The 27124-nt window shown below is 40.5% G+C and overlaps 1 protein-coding gene across 1 annotated transcript in view; it reads right to left on the reverse strand.

Moving 5' to 3' along the window:
- Window positions 1-2896: 2896 nt before the first annotated feature.
- cspg4ba (chondroitin sulfate proteoglycan 4ba) overlaps window positions 2897-27124 on the reverse strand; it is a 29116-nt gene continuing 4888 nt past the window's right edge. The window contains exons 3-10 of the mRNA XM_084359257.1: window positions 21789-25361; window positions 20218-20685; window positions 19344-19520; window positions 14454-14652; window positions 12957-13088; window positions 9001-9173; window positions 8393-8576; window positions 2897-7325 (exon numbers count right to left, since the gene is read on the reverse strand). Coding sequence (XP_084215383.1) covers window positions 5266-7325; window positions 8393-8576; window positions 9001-9173; window positions 12957-13088; window positions 14454-14652; window positions 19344-19520; window positions 20218-20685; window positions 21789-25361 — 6966 coding nt within the window. The 3' untranslated portion in view covers window positions 2897-5265. The remainder of the gene's footprint in view (window positions 7326-8392; window positions 8577-9000; window positions 9174-12956; window positions 13089-14453; window positions 14653-19343; window positions 19521-20217; window positions 20686-21788; window positions 25362-27124) is intronic.

Raw genomic sequence — 27124 nt, forward strand, 5'->3', positions numbered from 1 at the left:
ACATCGAAAAAACTGTGTTCGTCGTCGTGTAAGCTCACTCTGAGTGAGCGTTGAACACTGCAGACAGCTAGCCTAATGATAATTTAAACCCTGACTGCTCTGAGTGTCCGACATGTGACCGTTTCCTGCCAGACATCCACATTTTGTAACTTTAAGTACCATGATGTCAGCATTTTCTCTCCACTAACTTCCTCTGGATGAGACTATAATTTGACTTTTGTTCATGGAAGTACAAATCAGTCATACTTAGAAACATGCAGTGTTTGGGCTGAGTGCCAAATTTGGATGAGCATAACTCACAGTTTTCTCACGCATCAGTGTAAACAATACAAACAATATCTCTTTAAAGTTGTTTTAATTCATTTATCCTCTGGGCATCATGAATGTCTACACTCATTTGAATTAGTTATAAATGCAAAAAACCCGTGTAATGAATTCTATTTTGTAATATTGTATCATTGCATAAGGAGGCATCATAACAGATGAAAAAAATCTTATATCTGATGATTTTAAAGTCGAAACTAATGGTTGGAGACGCCTTTAGAAGGAGATATGTTTTATCAGATGGTCAAAGCTGAAAAAGATCTCAGATTACAGCAGAACAATGTCATGTCACATTGTCCGACATACCCACAAAATATGTAATCAGTAGTGACGTGACGTAAGCATGCTAACATGATGAACTAGTATGGTTAGCATGCAGACATTTGTATTTAACTCAAAGCACCACTGTGCCAAAGTGCAGCCTCACAGAGGCGCTACCATGGCTGCTTTCCAAATAAACGGATCAGTATATTAAAGAAAATCTGAGAATGCAAAACCTCTTACTGCTTTACATGTTGTACTGTAACTTAAAGGATAAGTTCACCCAAAAATGAAAATTCAGTAATTGTTTATTCACCACCACCAAACATCACTGGAGCTTCAAAGTTAAACAGCGTTATAAAAACTGTAGTAGATGGGGACTTGTTTTAATACTTTTTTATTTTTTAAAAAGGAGAATGCTGCAACACTGTTTTTCTGTGAAGCTCCAGAGATTTTTTGTGGACTTGCATGGGGGTGAGTAAATAATGACTGCATTTTCATTTTTGGGTGAACTTATCCTTTAAGTTCCTTGTAAGATGTCTTGAGGATCAATATAATTTGGATAAAAAGGACCAAAATGTAAGATAAATGTAGAGCACTACAGTTCCTGTTATATTACAGTGTAAATGTGACCATTAAAAGTTGGACTTGTATCTGATATTCTTCACGTTCGCCTCCGTCTCCACCCTTTTTGAAAGCCTGCTGCGTTCCACCAGGCAAAGGACCGTAAATCTGACGTGACATGCAAAACAAACCATGCATCTCCGTGAATGATATCAGGCAGTAAGTAGAGTGTAAACTGGCTTGTTATACTCTCTTGAAAATCTCGGTTCAGTCTTTCAGATCATAAGCATTCCTCTACACTGAGCATGCGTCCGTATACATGTGTGCATGATTTCACTTCTACCCATCTGATGTTTCTTTTGCCACAAATAAACAATGTTGGTTCGACGCTTTGGGATTGAGGTTAGGACTCTTTAGATTCAGATTGGGGAAGTACAGACAAGCAGAGACTGACTTTGTGTTTCTGTTTGTGTGTTTGTGTGAAGGAGTGAGTGGGTGATCCAAATCTTCTAAATCCTGTCTCACGTTGAGAAAACCCCCCTCCCTCGTGTCTTTTTCAAACCTCCCTGATACCTCCTTCATTGCCATATTATCATCACAGTTTTATAATCTAAAATGTCCTGAGAAGCTGTGATTGCGACGAGGCAACAGCCTGATAGCAGATGTCCTTGAGCACAACACAAGATCTGTTTCAATCACGGAAATAACTGGGAAGTGGGCAGTGATTCAGGGGTTTGAAACAAAGCGAGTAAGACACCACACCAGCACGGCCTTAGCCTAACAACAAATCTCTGTCTGCCCTCTGTCGGGATGGGAATGGTGAAGAAGTTAAGCCATTGTATCAGTGAACCTCTTGCGTGCTCACAATTAAAAGCACATTTTGAGTTCAGACTTCTGGCTCTGCACACAACCGCTCTAATGATGACCTGAACAATTTTCTGATGTCCGTCCGGAAATGTGTTGGAATTTCCTTTTAACAAATGGCAATGTTGTGGTTAACACCAGTATCCTAGTGAAGTTCCTGTTGGCCTGACATCACCGTGCTAAGTTTGCAACTCACATGTGATGCCATTGCTCACCCCTGCCATTAGCTCATTTACTGTCAACAAGGCCATTCAGCACAGCAGCACTGATTGTGTACGAAGAATGAGCTGGGTGCATATTTGATTAAACACCTTCCTCCTGACCTGTACAATAATCTTTAGTCAACACCTGTGCACATGTGACAGACATCCTTAACATCCGCAGCATTTAGTGTGTTTGGGCTCAGGAGAACAACTAATTGCTTCGTATGCAGGATACTGTGAGTCATGTGGACTGACTCACGGCTGCAGAAGACGATCCTCGTGCTTTGCCAAATTAAATTACGTGTTTACCTTCTGAGCTTTTTAGAGGACATTCGCTTTGGCAGTGGCACACTGACAACACCTCGTGCAGATCATGTGAAAGAGTTCTGCTGTTTTATTGTTTTCGGATGTGAGAAACTCACAATTTAGGTAATTGCAGGAAACCGGGAGAAGAGATGATGATCATTAATCTTTTTCTAATTGGTTCTCTGGTGCATTGTATCTTTTGTTGCAGTGAGCACGGTGCCATTAAGAGGGGGGCAACAGGCTGCAACTACAGTCTAAATTACAGTGATAAAGAAAACTGCCAAAGATTCATTTAAGTGGAAGAAATAAGGGATAATTTGGACATTATAAGTCAAAAATTGCACAGGTTATACACGCACACAAGTCCTTAGAAATGTTTTTAAGTGGTTTATTAAAAATATGGTATAAATAAATATGACACTTCGGGTTACATCATTCAAATGAGACGGAATACACTGGATAGACTCTTCAGTACAAAATGATTTCATAACTTTTTTCCCGTGACAGCTGTTTCTCATCTCCCATAGCCTTTAATTTACAGTAGATACATTATTACAGTGTCAAACAAGAAAATGCCTACAGTAGATAATGTCAGGAATCAGATGACACAAGTGTTAAATAATCAATATAAATACCAGCACTCATTTCAGTCAAAGATATTCGCATTGTCTGTCAGTGTTAGATGTATAAGATTGACTTTAAATAGTTTTAGACCCAACTGTTGGGAAACTAGAAAACAGATTACACATAATGCTTTCTATTTGAATTTTAATCACTGAGGTGAAGGTGGCAGAATACAGTGTAGATTTGTTTAATATTTAAGATCAGTGCCTTGATTTTTCGTGCACAGTTGTTGAAAATATATAAATACTATGCATAGTAAAATAGAAAAACATAAAAAACAGTGTTAACATCTTAACCAGTGTGTTTTGATCAGGGCTATAGAAAAAAAACCTATTGTAATAGTGGTATAAAATCAGCAATTTTAAACTCCCATTTCGATATACAACCACGGTGGGGGCCTTTTGTGACAAAACTTAAAATAAACAATCAATTCATAACAATACATGCAACCCTTATTAATGGTACCATGAAGTAAATGACTGTTAACAAAATACCTGAGTTTACAAAAAGTCACTATACTATAATATATAATACATAACCACAATATAAAATCTGCACAATCAATTGAAATGCTTAGCGAGGACATCTTTATGGCCAGTGTCAGTCTTAGTAATTCACAGTTTCAAGCTGTCATTAGTGTCATCTTCCATTCTCATGATCAAAACTCACAATGGAAGTATTCAACGTGCATGAGGACCAGGTAACAATGTGAGCAATTAAACATACATTAGGCACCAAACATAGGTTATAATTTACCACAATGACGACTGCTTTGTAAATGCTCAAGCGAACAAAGTCTATCCCACCAGCTCAATATACAGCAGTGGTTGGTGTTGGATTGTAAGCCAGTGTTTCAATGGACTCAAAGAAAACCCAAAGCTGTCCTGATTCTCATTAAGGTATTGTAAAGGACTGTGGCCATTGTGGTTTTCTTCTTGATCCTTCCTTAAAGCTGCATGAATCAATGTTAATATACACAACCATTCACATACGGTATTATGGCCTTCTTGCTAAGTTGCTAGCAAACACTACACATGTGTAAAAACACTAATTACACATCCAGCAAGAGCTGAGTTTCTGGCCATACGGTGACCTTTAAGCCTCCGCCAACTCTACAAAAAATCTTGATCTTGAGCTTATTAAGTGTTTGATTTGCTTCCTTAGGTAGTTGCTAAATTTATCTATTTGCCACTGGGTGATTGCTGCTTATTGCTGCCGGAAATGGGGCTCATGAGTATGAGAGTGATGAAACTGAACCTTACAGTAATGTGCTGTCATAAACAAATTAGTGAAAAGAGGAAAAAAGCTCCATGAAGCTGCAGAGTTAGGTGATAATTCTCAGTTTGTCACTATGAGCGGAAACGTACACATGGCACTGTTACTTGATTCAGTATTAATACAAAAATATTGGTTGATGCAGCCTTAAGCTAATAACCTACAACAGCAGCCTCATTTGAAGGGGAATTTCAGTATTTTTAAACCTGAGCCCTATGATTACATACTTTTGTCTGTCCATTATTCATACTTACCAAAAGTTTTGGAAGTGGTCCAGTAGATCCCTTCAGTTGGCAGCTGCGACACAGCTGTGATGGCTGCAACACAATCTTTTGGGGCAACTGCGACTTACAAAGTTCTGTCTTGTTTTTGCCACTCGCAGTCTGAGGTTGTTATTGTCAGTGTCTGACAACATTACAGAAACAATTCATCCAGAGATAAACCTTTTTGTTCAAGAGTAAGATCTCTTTTGTAGTCAGACGCACAAGTCTCGCTCAAGGAGAAGTCTTGCTCTGAAATCTTGCGAGATCTGAGTTGTTGCAGGAAGACGACAGTGGAAACATGAGTAAGAGTTTTCTTTCAAAAGTCTTGGCAGAATATTTAGCCTATTTTGACAATCTAGATGAGGCAACAACTGTGACCAGAGAGGTGATCTACTAAACCTAAACTGGAATCTGAAAACTTTTGGTGTGAATAATTTTAACACCAAAATACGTACACATAGGGCCCAGGTTTAAGAAATACCGAAATTCCCCTTCAGTACACGCAACCTCATTTCAATCTGGTATCAAAGTCTGTAACAGTATTCTCCAACACGTTTAGCTACAAGTTGTTTCGTGGCAGATCATACCCAGTACTGACTCTTCTGCAGAGTGGGAGTGGCTGTTTGAATTATTTGGGAAGATGAAGTCGGAGAATCATTACTCCAAGAACTTATGAACATGTGTGAATCAATTGTGTTGTAAGCTGAGCCTTGATTTGGTGTCATTAACCGATCCAGAACAGGGCTACCTGGGCAGAGGTGGTTTAATGGAGTGACAGTCACTGTGGGAACTGTTGTGCTCCTCTGGGTTTGGCCCTGGTAGGACTGACTGCTTTGAAGACCATTGGAAGATGGTTCCTTTTGTGCGGTAGTGCTCTGCTTCCTTTGCCTGTGATGTCGAAGAAAGACAACCAGGACCACAAAGATGATTACGAGCAGCAGCAGGGCCAGCAGTGGTAAGATTACCAGGAGTGGATTGGAGGTTTTTTGAGGGTAGGACTCTACGCGTACTGGTGTGTTCCTAAAGGGAAAATCCTCTGCTCCACGCGTTGGTTTGCCAAGAGTTGTACTCAAAATGCTAGTTCTGTTAGAGTTTCCCCATCGGTTGCGTCCCTTGAACTTTAGCTGGTTTTTACCTGGCTGCTGGGTGGAGAGGAAAGCTGTAGAAAGGACTGATGAAGCAGTTCCATTTCTGGACGTCTGTAATGGTGTCTGAGGAACCGATGATGTGGTTGCGTCAGGACTCTTTGTGGTTGGGAAAACTGCTGGATCATATGGCACGATTGTAAAGTGTAACTCCCCTTTAGCAGGCTGGATGTTATCAGCTTTCAGCACAAACACCAGTGAGTCATTTAGCTCCAGAACTCCTGTCATGTTGGCATTCAGCTCCAAGGCTATCTTCTCCTGCATCACCTCTTGAAAGGTGAAAGACTGAGCTGGTACCGCTTTTGTGGACATTTTAGGTTTTGTCTGAACCACCTTCCCATACTTAGGATGGGAGATCATCTCAAATACAGGGTCACTATTACTGATATTAGCCAGTTGGGAGGCATTTAGAAAGCTAGTGTTGAGTCTGACAGCAATCCCATTGGGGATCCTCAAACCCTTACCAACCTTGATCAAAGGTCTGACAGTTATGTTTAGCACTTGGCCGGTCAGATTGGCCTCTGAAGTGAAGGCAGTGAACTCAAAGCTGTCTTCTGCAGAGGAAAGGGAGATCATATGGTAGGACAACCTTCCAGACTGGAGATCCTCCTGTTCGAACTGTGTTACCGCTTGGTTGTCCTTCAGAAGTTTGCCAAAGTTTGGAGGCCGTGTAATCTGGTAGTGAACGGTGATGTTTTTCCCATTTGACTGAGCAGCAAGGCTGTCCTGGGTCAGTGATACTGACGTCTTGCCTTGCTCCAGTGTCAATCCAGAGTAGTTGACCAGAGAAATGGTGATTTCTGTCACTTCCAGGTTGAAGAGTTTATATATTGGTTTATGATGGCCATCTGTGACACTGAAGTAAAACACCCCCGAGACGGAGCTTCCATCATGGATGAAATAGACACTTCCGTTATTAATTTGAGCTTGGGTGAAGGCCACTATCGACTCGTTCAAACTTCCTTGAAGAGCTAGGTAACCATTGTTTGGCTTACTAATCACAGAGAACTTAATATCATCAGGAGGATTGTCCAAGTCTTCAACTTTGAGATTCTCAGGCCTGAGGGCTACTGTATCTCCTTGTACCACCCTCAGACTTGGAGCTTTGGTTTTTAGCAAAGGTGGCTGATCATTTACAGGTGTGACTGTGATGTTAAAACGCTCTTCAACAACATCATCGTCATCTTGAGGGCGCTGCGCTGTTTTGCCCTTGGGATTTATCCATGCGCTGAATAAGAAAGAATCATGAGTTGTCTCCGAGTTGTCGTGCTTGTAGGTGATACCGTATTTGTTAACTATGAACTGGGAGAAATTTGGTTTCTCCTTGGTGAGGTTTCTCTCACCCACCACTATGACACCATGCTGAGGCAGAGACGTCACCTGGAACCAGACCTCATGGGAGCTCCGCTGAGGTGTCGGAAGCTTAGACATCAGGTTAGTGGCATCCAGCTTGGATTCATCAATGATGACACTTTCTCCTTCTGTTACCTCAGCACCTAGCACCAGGCAAACATTACGTTAATCACAGAGAAGAAACATTGTTAAACATTTTTAAGTAATAAAACTATAAACAACAGCCAACTCAGTGGGCTTTACCCATGCTAGTGGCATGGCTTGAGGGATGGCAACCTAAGTCTGTTGGCTGATTGGTCCACACCTTGGTCCAGGTCATAATATCTAAACTATTGGATGGATTGCCAAAAAAATGTAGACATCTGTCGTCTCCAGAGGATAAAGCCTGCTGACTTCACATTACCTATAGCGCCACCATTTTGAGTTTCACAAACTGTATTTTGTCACTTCCAGTTCATGACCAAAAAGTAATGACGTTCCCCTCAGCCTGAGATGTACTTTGGGTTTAGGGCTAATTACAAGGTTTTGTATGACTTTCAACATATTAAATCTAAGACTTTTAATAATTAATTAGGTCAGTTTCAATTGATTTCATGCCCGTGCTGGCAAAAGGATATGAGGAAAAATGTGAGTCCCAGGATTACTTACAATATAAATGAATTTACTCTTTGGTGATGCTCCCGATGTGAATACTGAACGACTTTGTGTGATGGCAGGCATTTTATGGAGGCTTTTTTACTCCCTACGTGACTGAATTGCCTTAATAGTATACCCAAAGTTCCTAATTTGAGCATTTTCTTGTATAAGGTGAAGCAACCAAGCTCTTAATTCAATATTCCTGAGTCATACTTACATGCTTGGCCACATTGGCTGCTTGTGTAGTGCGTGGCAGCTGCATTGCTGAGCTGCTGTTACTCACTCGCATGCGTGTGTCCACATACATACATAAACATCAGTTTACATGGAGTTTGCTTTTGAATAATGAATAAATGCGATGACGCCATTTTCCTATTTTTGATTTTAGTCCTTTTGAAGCACCTGTAGAAACCCTGTAATTAGCAAATGTTAGCAGGCTAACTCGCTAACCTAAGATGGGTAACAGTGACAATTATACCTGCTTTAAATCAGAATGTTAGCATTGTTATTGTGAGCATGTTAGCACCATTGTACAGCCTTGAAAAACTGTAGTGTGACTGTAGACTGTTCATACCTGTGTTTGCAAGCAGGACTGTCTTGTGTTCAGGTCCAGTATTCTCATAAGAAATGTCTATTTTGAAGGTCTGGCTGTCCAGAGAAGTGGGCGGTGAAGTAACAGAGAAGGTCATGGAGTCCATGGCTTCCCAGCCCACTGACTCGATGGGGGTTTGAATGTACACAACCTCTTTCCTGTTTACCTGATGTACAAAAACAGCACAGATCCTCAGGCAACTGCGGGTTTAATCAACTGTATAAACACTTCAGTGGCCTTAATAATTCTTCACCTTTCTGAAAGTCATTAGCATATATAAAATGTCATCACTCATTTAAAACTGCTTTGCTCAGCAGTAAATAAAGTACACTGAGAGTCGCAGCTTTAACTGTGTCGGAGCATAATCCATCAGAAATAATTGATTACATAAGAGCCGTACATTTCCCATTTAGCTAAAGAAGCAAATTTCCTGAATGAGGATGCAGAATATCAATTATTCATATTGTGGAAATCTGCCAACTTTCCACATGAATGGAGGAACTCTATTTACTCTCAAACTGGCCCACATCCCTTTTATTTCATTTCAACACACTGCGTTGTGTTGACATGACCTCCAGTTGTTCACTCACCATGTCTTGTGTAAAAGTGGAGATTTCCACTGTTGAATTATCAGGGTTCCTCATCACCAGACGTCCAAGTTTGGGATGACGAATCACAGTGAATGTAATGACGCGGCTCGAGGTGTTGCTGATGTCATTGGTCACTACTTGTAAATCCTCATTTGTGATGGGCGTAGACGAGCCTGGAGGAAAGACGTGAAAATGAATTAGGAAAATTACAGATGAAGTGGATTGGATAATCGATCACGAAACTGTCTTTGCCAAGAGAATTTGTTTTTTCTTGTCTGGTATTCAGTTTACCAGACCACACTGTTAAATCTCTTGTGCTGCTGCGTCAAATGTTGCAAGTTTTCCCCTCTGGAAGCGTTTCACATCTTTTTGACTCCAAATTATGCAAAACAAGCTCTGGAAAAGACCGACGAGAGTCCTTTGATGTGTCACATTAAAGCTGCACTGCAGACATCACAGACTTTTTACAGCACTGTCCAACTGCAGTGCGGGGTGTTACATAAAATACAAACAAGAAATTAAAAGTGGATCAGCTCCTTGTAGGCACAGAAATCTTCCACTCGTGGAAAATGAGAAGAGAAACATCTCCTGTGCACGATGATAGGGGACGACTACTGAGAGACTCTTTTCTCTATAGATGAATTTCACAGATTTCCATAGCTCTGCTGCCACTGTGGGGATTTTACGTTGCCTAAAAAAAGACTGAAGATAAATGATAGAAGGCAATGATGAAGGGAAGAGGGGTCGAAGCACAGTGAAATTCATTCATCACTTGTCGTGAGCACTCCCACCATCCTTGTCTGGCTCTCATGGGAAATTTCTTCAAGGAAGAGGGAGATGGGCTTTCTCGTTTTTTTAAAACTGAAAACCCTATCTTGCTCTAAATCTGCACATGATGGGTTTTTCCTCTACTGTCAGCATGTAAAACGTAGAGAATATAATCAAAATACGTTAAAATACTTTTGTGAGCTGTTTAGTCCATGCATTAGAGATGAGATAAATGTGCTATACATTGTGGGAAACATGCTGCAACCACTGTTCCACAAGTTCATCTTTTTGAGGCAATGACATTTTAAAATTTTGAATAATGATGAAAGGTAATAGAAATAAGACAGCAACAACATGAAACCCATGTTGAATATTGTTTGAGCGCCACTATACTCCATCGGAGGTACTTGTCAGATGGCTGAACAGCTGAGAAACCCCCTCTGACCAAACCTTTCCGGCACTGGAGTTAAATAGGTGGAGTCTGACCATTTCTGGTACTTTCTGAAACCGATAACCTCACATTTCACCTACTTCACGCTGCCAGCTGTGCAGAAGTGAAAAAAGCTAGGTGTGTTTGAGCTTCTCATGTAGGTCTCCTTTTTGAGGTCATGAGCAGCAGGGGTTAGCGACTGCCAGTAAAAGCTGTTTACGCTGGGTTCCCCCTCTCAGGTGACATACAATTGTGAAGGTTGTTCTGGCTGTATGTGGCCTAAATAGATGACCTGCCGACACTACTCAGGGATGAAAAAGGTTTCTTTTATTTACAATTAAAGTGGCTACAAGTAATTTTCATTTTGTGTTGATTCTGGCGGCCCCTGTGGACAACAGCCTTCCTTTTCTCATTAACATCTTGAAGGGCTAGTGTATGCATTGGCTCTGAAAGCTAGGGAAAGAAAGACATAATTGTTGGCTGGATGCATGGCGATGAGGTCATGTATCTATTTGTGGCCATGTAAGATCAAAAACTTTAATATGAGGATAGTAAAACAAAGTAAACTTAATTGAAGTGCCGTACCAACAGACTACAGAGCAGCTGCTCCCCTCAGACTGTAAGATCCTCAATTCATTGCAAATACAACATTATCATATCAGCTGTTTAAAGGAAAGGATTGCTACAGAGGCTAACATAGCATTTCTATTTTATGTGGAAAGCACAACACATTTGCCTTGAAAGAATTGTGAGTAAATGTCCTTTTATGAAGAATCACTTTGGTAAGTCTGGTGCAGTATTTTGCAGGCACCACGATGACTTCCTGTCAGAACGCTTTCAGGTAAACGCTGGTTTCTTAACGAGCCACATGCAACCATTTAGTGAGGAGTCTTTGCACAGTTTTACAGACAGCACCCAGACATTTGAGGACTTTGAGGAAGAGGAGGAAAATTTATCTCACCTCCACAGTGTGAAAGTGTTTCATGTCACCCCTCACCCCATCAAAACCCTTCATTGTCAGTTAAAGCTTGCAGCCCAACCACCCCCATCCCCCTCCCTCTGCCCCGCCTGGCACAAAGCACAAACAGGGCTGCCTCAGACAGACAGTGGCACAGCTTTTCAAGTACCCACTCACCCTGTGGCTGGGAAGCTCAGCAGAGCGTGCCAGTTGGCAGTTTCCTACCCTCACAATATCCTTTCCAATCTAACTCACAAACCAGACCACTGGAAATCTCAGAAAACCTTGAAATGTGTTTGAGGACACAGATGACACCCAGTGGGCCTATTTTTAGCTCCTGAGTATTAAAAGTAGCAAAAACGTTAAGTAATAACAGCAGCTGATTCACCAGTCTGGTATTTGGGTAAAGTAATGACTTGGCTGTTGGAAAGGTGCTGAATTATTTAACCAAAAGGGATTGCAGGCAGCGCTTTACATGAATGCAGGTTGAATCTTACTAAATGCAGCAAATGAGAGAGCAATGTGTGACCAACACACACATGCTTAAAACCTTCAGCTAAGCTGTAACAAAAGAAACTAAAAAGAGGAATTACTTTGCATATGGATATTAATGGAACAACTAAAAATGACAGGGAGACAGAAATACTTTCTGTTTCCATAAGGCACCGGTGTTCATGACACAAAAGCCTATAAATAACTTTAAAAAAAAAAAAAAACCCTAAGAAAAGATGATTATAAGCACAGGTGGAAAGTAAAGTTTGGCTTTTTTAGTGTGCATGCGTCCGAGTGCGCAAATCCATGCAGCCTGTTACATCAGCTCCTGCTCGTTTTTCTATTTTTCCCCCAACTTTTAGCTTTCTTCTTTCACTTTACTCGTTTTAACTTTATTAGTAACTTCTTTAAGCTGCACCCTCTCTAAACATTCTGGTAGGGAGCGTTCTTTATGTTTCTTTTGCCGTGGAAGTACACACGTAACAGGGATCAATAACGTACTATTCTGATTCTGGTTTTAACGATGATTTTCGTTATTAATTTATTTGCCAATTATTTATACGATTAAAAAAATATTTTTTTTAAAGTTGCAAAAAACTTAAAAAATGCTTCTTATGTCCAATCAACAGCCCAAAACCCAAAGACTCACTGTCATAACTGACACATATCTTAGAAGCTGGAAACAGCAAGTGGCATTTTCGCCACTTAATCGCTTAATTGACTAATAGTTGCAGCTCTAGTGTGACTTGACAAAATCTAGTTGCTGATTTGAAGGATGTGTTACAGTAAAGGACACATCTGGTGATAACAAAATATCCAAAAATACATTTATTCTACTAACAAGTGTTATCTGTATAACTTAAACCTGATGCTGCCTATTTGTTTGTTCAACAGACGTCCATTGTTGTCCAAAAACTAAAACAATGAGCCACACTGTTGCACTGGGTGACCTGTTCCTTCATTGAGTTTATTTTTAATCAAGTCAACAAACATCGTTCTGCTGTAACTGCTTGAGCATCAAATATGTATTTAACCGTGTTTGGAAAAGTCCCCACCGAATCGATTATTTAGTCCACTTTGAGTAAAACTTATCAAAAACAGCAGCGTCCATGTTTTAGTATATTACTTTGTCCCTTTTCAAAGTTAAACTACATACTTGTGACCTGTTTTCACGCTTTTATGCTTTGCAGAGTACCACAGAGTATAGAAGAGCGAAAGGAAAAGAGATGCACTCGCACATTATTGTTTGCTGACAATAATATAAATATAGCCTTTAATGATAAGTCTCTACTCTGAAGGTTAGTTTACCTGGAAACACCTTGAGTGGACGGTTTATCTCCAAACTGAGGACTAAAGCTCTGGCAGTAATGCTGAAGATCTGCCTGGGAGTGAAGTTCACACCATCGTTGGCCTGGAAGTTGAATCCTCCAGACATGGCACCTGGAAATGCAATGAAACAAAAAAATTAAATCAAAAGCTCCACCTGTCGAGAAGCCTCCGAGGCAAAGTTGTTAGATTCTGTCCGCCTGCCGTGAATAAAGAAACAACTGCATGTAGTTTTGTGAAGACATGTTTTCATTTAGTTCTTGGCTGGAGCAAATTTACAAATAAACTGCGTCTGGTCCCTGCTAATAATCATAAAGACGTACCAGATGCTGCTTTCAGGAAACTACAATGTTAGCTACACATTCTCAATAAGGGAGTGTTCAATCAAATCAACTGTCTACACTAGTGTAGGTGTGTGTATAGTATGTGTGGTACAAAGAGACATTCTTCAACATATGGGACACACTATTATTATAACCTTTCCTTGCGGTACAGGAAAAGAAAAAGTAGATAGGAATCAGAGCAGTAAGCAGAAACCTGATATGACACCACCAAATGTTCACAGACCTTCTCCACCATTTTACATCAGAGTTTACTGACTATAAAAGATTATCACCTCCAACCTGGCTTTAGTCCAGTCTGTCTGTATCAGAGTAGTAAATAATTTAACGGCTAATGAAAGAAATTGCACATTGTTTCTGCTGATGATTCACTGTGAGTTGACAAAGCAACTCGAACCACTAGGAACAGCCAACGACGCCTTCTACTGGACACAAAAGGAACAACAACAGCAAGTTATCATGAGCCTTGAATTATAAAAACTGATCACATTTGGAGCTAATTACAGGGAACATTTAGGACTTGTGATTGGAAAGCAGTGTCACAATATGAGAAATAATCATTTTACAGTATTAATGCATATTACAGTAACTCATCACATGAGACAAAACATCCCACATACAAAAACAAAAATGTCAAACATCTCTTTTTTTGTTTCTAATTACATCATACAGCATCTTCTCACATTGTTTAATCAACCTGTCATCGTGCAAATGAGTGAAGGTAAACGTTTTTCTTTTCACTCTGTGGCTTTTAAGAAAGGTCCCTCGCTAGTTAACCATTTTGAGATTTAGGATTTTGGATAGGATCGAGCACATGCTGCTCCAAAGACAGTTTTCTTCTGGCCCTTGATGTTTAAATAGGTCTGGTTATAGCTTTTTTGGCTGATATGACCAACCAGCAGAGAAACTCAATACCTCCCAATCTGCAGTGTTAACAGTCACAGGCCTGATCTGGTCCAGATACTCGTTGGTCATCATTCCAAAGTATTATTAATTGTCAAATTGATTAATCGACTAACCGCTGCAGCTCTTACCACCTGTATTTATGCTGTTTGTATAAATGCAAAATAAAAACTTTATTAAACATTTCTGTAAAAGTAAATTAAAGTATTTTCTGGCTCCTCAAAAATATTTTTACCTTTGTGAACAAACAGTAGCTGTCCCTGGTCTATGTGTGCCTGGGTGAAGTTGAGCACTTCCTTCATGGGGGCGCTCTTCAGGGCCAGGTGTCCGTTACTGGGTGGGGTCACCATGAAGTGTAGCTCCTCTGGGGGCGAGTCCAGGTCCTGTGCCCTTAGATCCTCCGGCCTGATCTCTGTCACTGAGGACACCCAAACCTGGACACAAGATGGACATTGTCAGAACAGGTGGCATCTGTAATCTACATGACAATACAGACCTCCGGGAAGAAGGGAACAGATTTGCTTTGTTTGACATGACTCATGATGTTATTTGACAGCCAAATGCGAGTTTGACATTTATTTGGATAGATGGAAGGAATTACCGTCACAGTTTGTTGACATTACAGCTTGTTTCCATTTGTGGATGCCAGTCTTTGAATAAAAAAAACTTAAATATGATTGTCTGTCGAATAGAACAGGATTATGTCTCATACTTTATGTAACACCTTTTCTCTGCACAGATAAGAGTCAATTTAAAAAGGAAAAGAGACACATAAAGACCAGTGGAAACAGCTGATGTGTCCTTGACATTCATCACCACATACAATGCAGCCAGGACGCTGTGGGTGTGAGCTCGAAGGCAATTTCACGTATATTTCTCTCTCTTGCCTTTCTCCCGTCATTTTCCACTGTACAGTTTATCATCCAACAAAGAACTGAAAAATAATCTCTGACTGAGGCGCCTAAAGACGGCAAGACAATAACAACCTATGGAAAAAATGTCACTCTGAGCATCACCCAAGTCACATTCAACAACATAATTCAAATGGAGGACATCTCAGGACTAAATATAGCCATGCAGACTGTAAACACAGTTGGATGTACTGCAGAGTGTTCGTGAGGCGCAGTTAAGGTCCTGCTTCCATGTAAATTCAAAGGCCTCGAGCTGACATGATGGAACAGAGGAACTCATTGAGACACAGAACACAAAGCTACTGAAGCGTGCAGAGACTTGACAACAAAGGATGAGCTTCTATAGTCCAGACCGGAGCAACTATTGCATAATATGATGTCACTGTCCCTCATACAGGTTGTAATTCCATAGTAATTACTGAGAGGATGAGACAGAAATCTGCTTTTTTCACAGCAGACATTTATACTTTATCATAGCAGGAACAGCACAGGTGTTACAACATTAACAATGTTTCAGTAAGTGAATAAGACTGAAGCATGATCATCAATTTCTATTAAAACCTGTGCTTTTGCGACAAAATGTCAAAATGCCTGATCCTTGAAAACACTTCTATATAAAATAAATAAGACAAATGCCTTTTACATGTGGTCATCATACAACTGTACTCGGATTCAGTTAAATTACCATGGCACCTACTGTATTGTAATAGTTTGCTTTTTGCTTTTGAGGTTGGGTGAAAATTAAACCATCATCATCATTACCTGATTTTTTAGCCACATTGGCCTCAGGGAAATGGAAACAAGTTGTGTGACATACTGACATATAACTACCTCATCAAGTTGATAAAGAAAACTTAATCACTGAAGTGTATTCATACTACTAACTCTAAGTACTGTATCGTAGGCAACTGGACTCTGTAAGGACACTCCTACACAGAGTTTAAAAGCCTGCAACTCCCCTCCAGCTAGTTAGGACTGAAGAAGCCTCTTGGATGAGAAGTGAAACGTCTTCAAGAAACTGAAACACGTCCAGTTGCCTACGATACAGCACTTAGCATGACTTCTGTTTATGTACTTTCTCATGGGTAATTTGCTTTGGCAAAGTAAAAGTCTGTTTTCGATTCCCAGTAAACCTGTTTTGAATCAAAGTGAATTGAAAACGTATCCTTACATATTCGCCAGATAGAAAGCAACATCACTTGGAGTTGTTTTTTGCGCATTTGTGTGATTATATACACTGTATATTATCTCCATGTTGGTCTGCATTAACTCCTGAGAGAAATATCTGGCTCTTCAGCTGCTCAATGCTCCACAATATTCACCAGCTGGCTGCTAACTACGTTTGTCTGACTGTGCTGGTGAGCTGTGAGTTTTAAGAGCTTTTCACTAAAAACAGCTGCCTGTTGTGGTTGGAAACGACACTGATAGGAGATGTAAGTGAGAACCGAAACCATAAAGTCGTGGATCTTGAACCCAAATGTGAGATGCTCTCTTGAGCTGAGAGGACGGCAGAGTGGTAATAAATAATTGCAGGTTCAACACTATGAGGGATACCTTTCACATTATATGTAGTCACCCATTTTTTTAATTAAAATATTGATTATAGCAGCTTTAAAGTCACAATAAATGTTATCAATAGGTTTGGTTGGCTGCTCTGGAGTGTTTTCTCATGTACCATACATCTTTATTTATTCATAAATTACAGATACATTTCCTGTTAGAGCTGTTTTTAACAGGCCACGTTGACGTGCTATGCAGCCACAAGATACGTAGCATTTAAAAAGGGTATGATCACACCAATATCTCAACGATCACACTCGCAGCTTTTTTCCCACCGTTGTTCTGTTGACAGCTGGATGACGTGAGAAGTTGATGCACAACAGTTGCTGCAGCCTGCACACATCACACGATACATGAGAGTGTGATACAATTTGATTGTAAATAGCCATCAATGTCCCCAAAAGTCCCCAAACTGAAGGCTGAGGTGTAACTCTGGCCTCTTACTTGGCTGTAAAAAGTGTTGGTCACTGGAACAGAAGCATGGGGGTACTATTTTAATTAGCACCAGTGAAGCACATCCATCCACCACACGGGACACCACCCACGTGTCTGTTAACCAAGTGGGAAATGACTTCACGTCCACTGATCTCCCACTAAACAGGAAGTCACAGCATAGATGGGTTTGGTGAGTCTGATGAACAACATCAGTGTGACTCACTGTGTTCAAAGAAAAGACATATGAGATCAGTTTGCACAAATTGCCCTCCCGTGGAGTCGAGATCAATCCCTCAAACATGACGGGGTGTCTACCGCTCATCAGACCACTGACATAACGCTCAGGTACAAAACAAAGTTACACCTTTGATCTTTCTTAACGAATCCCCATGAGGCTTTACTGCTTAACCTCGACTGTTCTGATGTCTATTTGCTCAGCCGTGTTTTTTTTTATCTCAGCTACACACAGCGCATTTTTATTTTGACTTCCTTCCTTTAATCACATGTTGCTTGGTCTCAAGTTTCACCCCTTTTGTCAGAAAATCATTTCAAACAATAAGACAGGAGACTTGCAGCCGTATGAGACTACTCCATGAACTTTAGTCATATTTTAAAATCCTGGCCAGTCTGCCAAAATAGTTGTTATTATATCTTAATGTCTGTCATAAACCTTGGAAAATGGTAACAAGTCAGAAGAAGGTCACCTATTAATGCCAGACCTACAAAATCAAGACATTTGTTTTTAATTAAAACATGTCAGCAGATTGTTTGATGACATAATGATAAGATTAAACTGAGAAATCATTGCATGATGTTTCTTTTGTCTGTATTGTTTGTTTCGATTTTGTCAAAAGGACGAAATGGACTTATCCATTTTACAGTAGATTTTATTCGGTGCTGCACTGATATCTAGTGTCTACGGGTTTATTCAGCTTTTGCCAAGCTCATGTAACATGTAAAGATAATCTCTGTGGCACAGTTCAGAATTAAAAGTGTCCTTTTTAAATAATGATTCGGAAAACATCACATCTGTTTAAAAACTAATATGTTCCAATGAATGATATGACAGAGACGTAACTCTGTGATTGTAAGAAAACCTGTACATCTCTCAAGATCTTCCACAGCAAAGCACTGACATGAATTGCAGTGGTAGAGAGCCACCTTGTGGACGATCAGACTTCAGTTTCATGCCACCTAACATCAAGTAAAACATGATATAATCACTACTGATCGCATTGAATAGGAAAGATTACAAATATGTCCTAACTAGTTTGTCCAGCTCCTTTTTAAACATATTCTCAGAGTTTCTGATTAAAACTACTTTAACCAAGCTGGCTTCACAGTCCTCTTCAGTGCAGTTAACTCAAGAAGTTGCTCTTCTCCGAGTCTGCAGGATCCCAGAGGAATTTGAGGCATTTGGGGCAAAGCTGCACAGACAATAGAGACCTACACTTCAGCCTCTCCTTCCAGCTGGACCTCTCCCAACTCTCGCCACTAAAGCTGACTGAGCACAAGTCAGCACTGCTCAGCACATTGACACACACGAGAACTGTGCGTCACATATTCACAATGTGTGTGAGCAGACAGGTAGTAAATAAGCAGTAGTGTTTCTTTGTATGCACAGAGAGATGTGAAGTAGATGAAAGTGGAATGATCTGAAGCCATGTGGTCGCAGCGTTTGCTATTTCCAGGCCATGCCATCATGTCACTCAACACTAGGATGCTGTGAAATGGGACTCAATACAAGCAACATATTTTTGGCAGCAAGACCTTATGTCCGTGTTGCGCCTGAGGTTTATTTTCCATTTGATTTAAACTCTTTTGTATTCATTAGGAGCCTTTCAAATCATTTCCAGTCAACCCAAAATATGCAAAATAGCAGCAGCTCCCTCTTCAGTTCACCGAAGCAGCATTGCTTGCAACTGACCCACTAAAAAGCAGCTTTATTTTCAAACTAGGAGAGTCTGTTTAACAACTTAACACCATAACAGACCGCCCTACAAGTCCAAGGCATCTCTAAATGTATGTCAACGTCTGTTCTGTGCTGCCAGCCACCCTAGACCCTCCTCCACATAGCAAACATAGTTTCCCTCATCCAGCCAGCCAGGGCTACTTGCAACACTGCCCGCATGAAAATTGTCTGACAGAGCGCTATGGTGCCAGACCTGCTGGTTAAAAAAAAAAGTCCAGAGTTTAAATTTAGAGCAGTGCAGACTCACCCTGAGGACCCTGTTGGCTGTAATAACAGGAGGCTCATCGTTGACAGCTGTAACCTGGATGTACACCGTCTGGGGTGCACTCTGCTTCCTCAGGCCTGTATCGTTGGCTACCACGGAGAAGTTGTCAGCTAAGGTTTCGCTGCTGTCATGGACATAGTAGATGAACTCGTGTTCCACCTGATTACAGAAGATGCAAATTATCAGGGTATACTTGTAAGCATTTGATCAAAAGACAGGTATAAAATGCTACAATTATTTGTGACTCTCGGGTCACTCTCATCTATTACTGCATATAGAGACAGAAACTTAACACATAACCGCTTTGTTAAATTTTAGAATTAATTGGGAGCACCAACATTAAAGAAAGAAAAAGCGAGGTCAAGAGATTCTGGCTTGGGTAGGATTAAATGAAAAGGGGGTCAAGCCAGTGTAATGCTATTTTTACAGCCCTTTCATTTTAAATTTTTTATTAAGATTAAATTTTAGGTTATAAATATTGTGAAAAAAAAGCTGGTTGATAAGGACATGAGCTCTGTGGCTTCACTATGACTTTCAGGCCTGACATAAATACTGCAATAATTATAAATCAAATTATTTATGCATCAGTTGACCAGTCTAAGCAAACTATGCTTAATATTGCTTTACAGTAATTTAATTAAGAAGGCATTTCAGCTTGTCAAAATGCCTCTAAATATGGGTCAATTTTGGGAGCATCCTCTGCTCTAAATAATCCCATGACAGTAAAATGAGATGACAGACATGACATCTGTGTCTTCAGAGATAGTTATGAGCATTGAAAGTATAAATGCCACTCTAAATCAAATCATTTATCTCTAATTGAGCAACGTTAAGAGAGCCTATAAAAATATCTCACCTGCCTCCTGCTGAAAGAGGTTATGGCCACACCGGGTAGCCGGGAGTGCTCAATGTGACCGTGCTGCGGGGGCTCAGTCAAACTATACAGGAAGTTGATTCCAGCGAAGTGTCGGTTGGTAACTTTGAGCAAATCCTCGGTGAGTGCCTTGGAGGCGCCCTCGTCCAGTGTGATATTAGAGACCTGAAGTGGGATGAGGCGTGGGATGATGTCAACAGACATCCTAATGTCGTTGACATCAGTGACCCCGTTGGTGGCATCGAGGATGAAAGTGTCGTCGACTTTGCCGGGCTCCACCTGCATGTACTGGATGTTCCCACTGTTAATGTCCTCTTGGGTAAATGTCTTGACAGGGGATTGTTTGGTTCCGATGTAGCGCTCCTTGACAAAACGCCGGAGAAAGCCATGAGACGGGGCTACCTTGACGGTGAATACAATCTCAGATGGCAGGTTGTCCTCGTGAGTGACCTGCAACAATCAGAAAACATATTCACTGGTTACATTTGAAATGTTCCATGTGTCACTAAAGTTTAATTTTCATTTGCTCTTAATGTTACTTGGCATCACTGTAAAATGTAAATGCAAACACTGGTCAGCATTCGGTTTCTACCTTTTCAGTAGCCTTAAAATTTAAAACTGGTCTTCCACCGTAACATTAGTGTCAAACTGTCCTTTAATTACAATTAAGTTTATCTGCCGGATGTTGTTGCCTTGTGATACCAAAACTACGCCATGAAAGTTGTTTGCCTAATTTTTTTTTCAATGCTCATGTTAGGTTTGGAAGCGGAAAAGAAGAAAATGTTTAAAATGAAACATTGTCTGCATATAAACAGATTTTTGCCAATATCTGATATGCCGATATTTTCCAATACCAATATATATACGCACATATCTTATTTTATCCCAAACTACTTGCACATAACATAAAGTCTCTCCTGTAGTGGAAGTAACATATCATTAAACCTCCTCTTATCAGGGCTGTCCACAAACGACGCAGACATACAACACTTTGCAAAATGTCACGGACAGAAAAAATACCTCAATACTGATATTGCAACAATAATATTTGGATGAGTATTGGTACTTTCACAAAATATTAACGCAATGACATTAATTTAATTAAATAATAATGTATCTAATAAGTTCACTTTACAGTAATGCAGCCTTCAAAATCAGGAAAAGATAAGTCTTATACTTACACGATACAATGGTGTACAAAATATAAGATGATATACTATCTCATGTTATGATAACCATATACAGTATATAATAATTTTGCCCAGCCCATTGTGAATCCCTAATTGTTATTAATGTCATAACTAGAATTTTCATCAGTATTATCCTCTGTAGAGAATACAATTGTGTGATCACTGTTCAAACAATTTTAAAAAATAAAGAAAATTTGGTCACAATGGTATTTAAAATCTTAATAAAAAATGTGATTCTGTAAGTTGAATAAAATATGAGAGCATCTGTCTTCAAAATAGCCATCATGTTGTTTAAATGAAAATAAATGCTGCATGAACATTGATGAAACGTCAATCCGCCTGTCTGTCTACTAAAACACTCACCTCTAGTTTAGTTTCGTCGATCTTCGCTGGTTTTCCCTCTTCTACCAGTAAGCTGTTGTGATGCTGCACAATAGGTGGCCTCTGATGACTTTCCAGGTAAACCTTCACATTAATCCTTACTGCAAGCTGAAGACCTTTAGCTTTCACTGTTAAGTTGAAATGGTCTCCCAGGTGTTTGCTGTCATTGTGCCTATACGAGATGAGCCCATCCTTTAAGTCAGCCTGTGAGAATGAGTCCACCTTTGTTTCACTGCGGTAAAGTCCTCCATACTTTGGAGCCTCATCTAATTTGAGAACGACCTCCTGGTCATCTCTGATGTCCAAATTTGATATGACACTAAAATTACTAGGAGAAAAGGTTACTGATTGGCCCTTCTGAACCAAGAGGCCAGTGTTGTTGCCAACCCTCAAGAAAGGGTCATGTGCACTGATGTCTAAAAGGCTTGATATAAAATGTTTTCCATCGGAGACAAAGAGCACAAACCTGCCAGTGCTCACACCTTTGTGAATGAACAACACTCGCTTTTCTTCCAAGTCCTTCTGTCGAAACTGGAACAACCGGTGAGTAGTGTCATTAACCAGCACTAGGTCTCCCATCGGGATCCCACGTCGAGTGTAAATCAACTGGCCATCATCAAAGTCAGAGTCTGCATCATGATAACGCAAATCCTCTATAGTGAGTAACTTCTGTCCATCCCTTACTACATGGAAAACTTTATCAATAACACGTACCGGCTTTTGGTCATTGAGTAACTGGATAGAAATATTGAATGTTCCTTCTTTGGAGCCGATTTCATCTTCTGCAATGGAAGATTTGAACCCTTGGCTGGTGGAGGCTATGAAAGTGAACTCATCTTGTGTTGTTTCGCTGTCATCATGGATGTACATTATACGTTCCTCTAAGATATCCTGATTACTGAAGGTTAAGATATTGTTGTAGCTAGCATTGGAATTTGACTGACTAATACGGGCTAGCTTTCCATGTTTGGGGCTGTTTATGACTGTGTAGTACATATCCTTTGTACTCAAAGTCTCCGCAAACAGCTCATTTTTTGTGATAAGTTTACTTTCTCCCTCCAGGAGTGAGAGGCCATCATTTCTCGTAAACACACTGTTGACATCCGCTTTGATGGAAAACTGGAAATCATAGTTTTGTGACTGAGCATGTCTGGAAACAAGCTGAAATTTGAACCTGTCACTGGTATCCTCATAAGGCCTGTCGACTAGCTCGTAATGTACTTTTAGATCTGTCACATCTCTTTGGCTAAAGGTTGAGTTCTTCTTCAAGACTGTGGTGTCGAGCAGGAGTTTACCTTTCTTTGGTATTGTGAGAACCCGAAAATAAAGGTCATCCTCTGAGATTGTCACACCTTCGGCTGTGGCGAAAAGATGGTCAGAGTTTAGCGTTACTTTTCTGACTTTATCAATGTCTATCATGACATTCCTCACTAAGTGGTACTTCACCCACTTTACTGTGATTGGGAAGAGAATCTCAGTGGTCGCCCTTCCAGCCACATTAACTTTGCTCTTAAAGAAATCATTGGCGGTGGATGTCTGGATTTCTTGAAAAGTGCTAACATACCTCAGGCGCTCTTTTTCTAGAAGCCTTTGGGAAAACGAGTCAGTATGCCTCCATTCACCACTTGAGTGAAGTCTCTGGAGTTCTCCATACTGAGGGGGCTCAATAACATCATAGCGGATGTCTACAACTTGTTTCACAGCATTGGTTTGCACAGCCAGCTGCTTTGAACCAATTATAGCTGACTCTCCTTGAACAATCTCAATGCCTGTGTTGTTGGCAATCTTATACTCCAACGCTACAGCCATGACCCTAAGAACCACAGTGTTGCTCACCTTTTCCCCATCGCTAACTCTAAGAACTATCCTTGAGTTTCGAACCCCTGTGTGAACATAGTACACCCTTAGTTCCTCCAAGTCTAAATACGAGAATGAGGTCACTACCTTGCCAGGGTTGTTTTCTAATTCTAAATATCCCGCATCAGCGTTAAGGCTCCCGAGCACAGAAAAGACAAGGTCGGTGGAGGGACTGTCAATGTCTGTGGCCTTCAGAATATCTGTGGTGAGACGTTTCTTTGTGTTCTCCAAGAGGACAAAGAGATTTCCTTCAGGGAGACTTAATTCAGGTGCATCATTGGTGGGTGTCACAGTAATATTGTAGCGGTACAATTTGTTGCCCTTCAGATAATCAGGAACTTGCTTTCTACTGCTGGAATAAATTGAAAACATGAAGAAGTCATCTGGTTCCTCAGAGCCTCCATGGATATACATCACTCGTCCATGCCAAAGATCCAACATACTGAAAGTGTTCTCCTCTTGATCTTGATCAACATCAAGCCTTATCTGACCACGAATTGGTTGCTCCCGAATTCTGAACATGATCTGAGACTGTCGAATGCCAAGCTTCTTGAAGTCTAGAAGTACCTTGACATGTTTGGCCTCGAGAGATGCTCGACCACCTTCCTGGACCACAAGGTTTTTGAGCTGCACAAAATTCGAGCCATACCTTCGGTCCATGCCTCTTGCTAAGGTGGACATGTGAAGTGACGGTGTTGGTGTCACCAAGTGAAAGAAGGATCTTGGAGCACTTGTTGGACTCATTGTGGTCGATGGTTCTGGTTCTTTCTCTGGCTCACAACCAACTGAGATATCCTTGGTGACTACAGCATTGGACAGACCCATCTTCACTTTGTTAACTTCAATGCTCTTCAAACATCCTTTAAAGGAGCCTCCTCTGACTCGTCTTCCAGACACAGAAACAAGTCCGGCCTTTCTCACTTCTGCTCTGGTGCTGTCATCAATACCTCCAACAAAAAGATAACCTTTAAGCTGAAGCCCCTTGGAACGAGAGCTAATGCTGCTTTTCACCATTTCTCCGTCAACAGTGAGCTCAAGGCTTTTTGAACTGAAATTCAACTTGATAGAATGCCATTTCCTGTCACTGATGAATGTGAGGGAGCGAAGCTCGGTTTTCGTTCCACCTTTTCCAACAATGGCCACTGGCAAACCCTCCTGAATCTCCACAGCAACAAAGTCCCCTTCTCTGGCTGAACTGTACAAAATAATTCCCTCTTTTGCCGAAGTGTGGACAACACATTCAAATACTGCTTCTTGCTGGGTGCTCCATGTTGGAAGAGAAATATAAGCCCTGGAGCTGAAGAAGCTGATAGGGTCCTCCTCTGTGGCAAAGAATTGAGGACTACAGCCTAAAGACACCTCATAGACATTCTTAAATCCAGTGTATGGCCTCAGTGATGACAGCAGGTCGTGTTCGTTGAAGACCACATCCTCCATGCAGCCTCGGAAGCCAATCGGATCTCTGGGGAGGTAACTTCTATCCAGGCCTCCTGAGCCTCCCACATAGATACCATCTAAAACCTGGAGATCGTGATGGGAGCCAGGCATCTTTGCACTGGTATGAGAGTTCTTGTCTACAGTCAGAGTGATATTTTGCTGCACATGGTAGATCTCCACAGAGTGCCAGGCCAAGTCGTTGAGCTGAGAGCCTCTCTCTGATTGTAACACTTGCTCCCCCGGTCCAAGGTCAAGCTTCAGCTAAGAGAATAAACAAGGAACAAAATATAAATGCACATACTGATCTGAGCAGAAATTCAATTTAAATTCTGGTTTACCAGTTTAGAAAATATCTTTTTTGTGATGTCCCAATTTAGATTTGATTACTGTTATTGTTTGACACGTTCACAGCATGTCTCTAAGAATAATAGTGTTGGTCAGTTGGTTCATTACACTGAAATATCTTGATTGGTTGAAATTTTGGTTGATGTTTGTGCTTTTGAGTCAAATGTCTCAACAACTATTGGATGGACTGCCAATAATTTGATGGATGTTCATGTCCTGCTGGGGGTGAAATGTAGTGAGTTTAGCGATTCCTTAACTTTTTTATCTAGCACCATATGAGGTCATATTAAACTAAGATGAACATTGTACACATTATACCTACTTACAACACCTACTTACTTCTTTTATAAACATATACAAATATTAATATATCATTACTATTCTTTATTAAGCATTTAAATATTTTTTTTCTATAAGTCATGAAATTATGACTTATTGGAATTAAAGGATTAACTGTAGACACTGTGACACGTGGAAAGGAAAACACAGGATTTAGACTGTGATGTCACATTGTTTTTATAACACTGAGCTTTCTCTGTGATTTAAAGCAGGAAGAGAACTATTATCTCTTTGCCTTTAGCTACGTCCTCAGAGCATCATGTCACCATCTCAAACTACTGCTGCATTTAGATGACGTGCTTGTCAAGGCTTGCTGCTGAGTCCCCGCAATTCATGCACGGGTTTCCAGGGAGCAAACACTCATGACTGACTCACATGGAATGAGACCCCAAGCCCGAGGATAGCTTGTGCAAGTGAACAAAAAAAATATTTGGTGACCTGTGCCAGTTTAAGGAACAGGGAAGAGCAGTTCACTCCTCGTGCTCACTGAAGTACGACAATGTAACACAGTCGACAGAGTGATTCATTCCCGGTAGCACAAGTCAAACACGAATAGAAGCTTAGTCACGAGGAATTCTCGAGTTTGATGCACAAAAGCTATAATGCATATCTGAGGACTGTGTTTCTCATGAATGTGTCTGCATATTAAAAAGGCTTCCTACAGTACATCTGTCCATTCTGTATGCCGATTTATCTTGGCAGAGCTGCTTACAGGATGCTTGAGAAGCAGTCTTGAAAGGACAAATGTATTTCACCCTTAAATCCTCCCAGCAAGGCTTGTGTTGTGGGCTAAAAATAGTACACCCACTTGGGACACAAACCCATCCTTAATCTCTGAAGTGTGCCCAAAGTATACATATTTGTAATTAAATCAGAAATTAACGTCGAAAGGTGTATATTGTATGCTATTGTATGGTAACTATTGTGGCAAAGTTGATCTATTGTACTGCTGAAACACAGTTTCACACTTTGAATTTTGACATTAAAGCGGTCTTATCATAGTTTAGGCTCTAATATGGAATTCAGTACCTTGTAAATCTGAATTTCAACGTCTTTCTTTTCACCTGACTAAGCTTTGAAGGCCTATTTTAAGGGGTACACCTTGTGTTTGAATTGAGTCAAGCCAGTGTAGTCACTCAGCAGACACATTTATGGCTGCACAGCGACACAGCATCATCGCAGTCTTGATAACAAAAATACTGCACAAAGTAAAGAATACTATCTTTATATTAAGGCTAAAATTATTAGTCGTTTAGTCGTTTAATGGTTCAACAGAAAAGTTGTAATTTCTGTGATTTTTTTAGCAAAAATGGGAAACATTTGTTGTCTTCAGCTTCTCA

The sequence above is a fragment of the Pagrus pagrus genome (assembly GCF_965226575.1).
Source record: "Pagrus pagrus genome assembly, chromosome: 8".
NCBI classification, from domain to species: Eukaryota; Metazoa; Chordata; class Actinopteri; order Spariformes; family Sparidae; genus Pagrus; species Pagrus pagrus.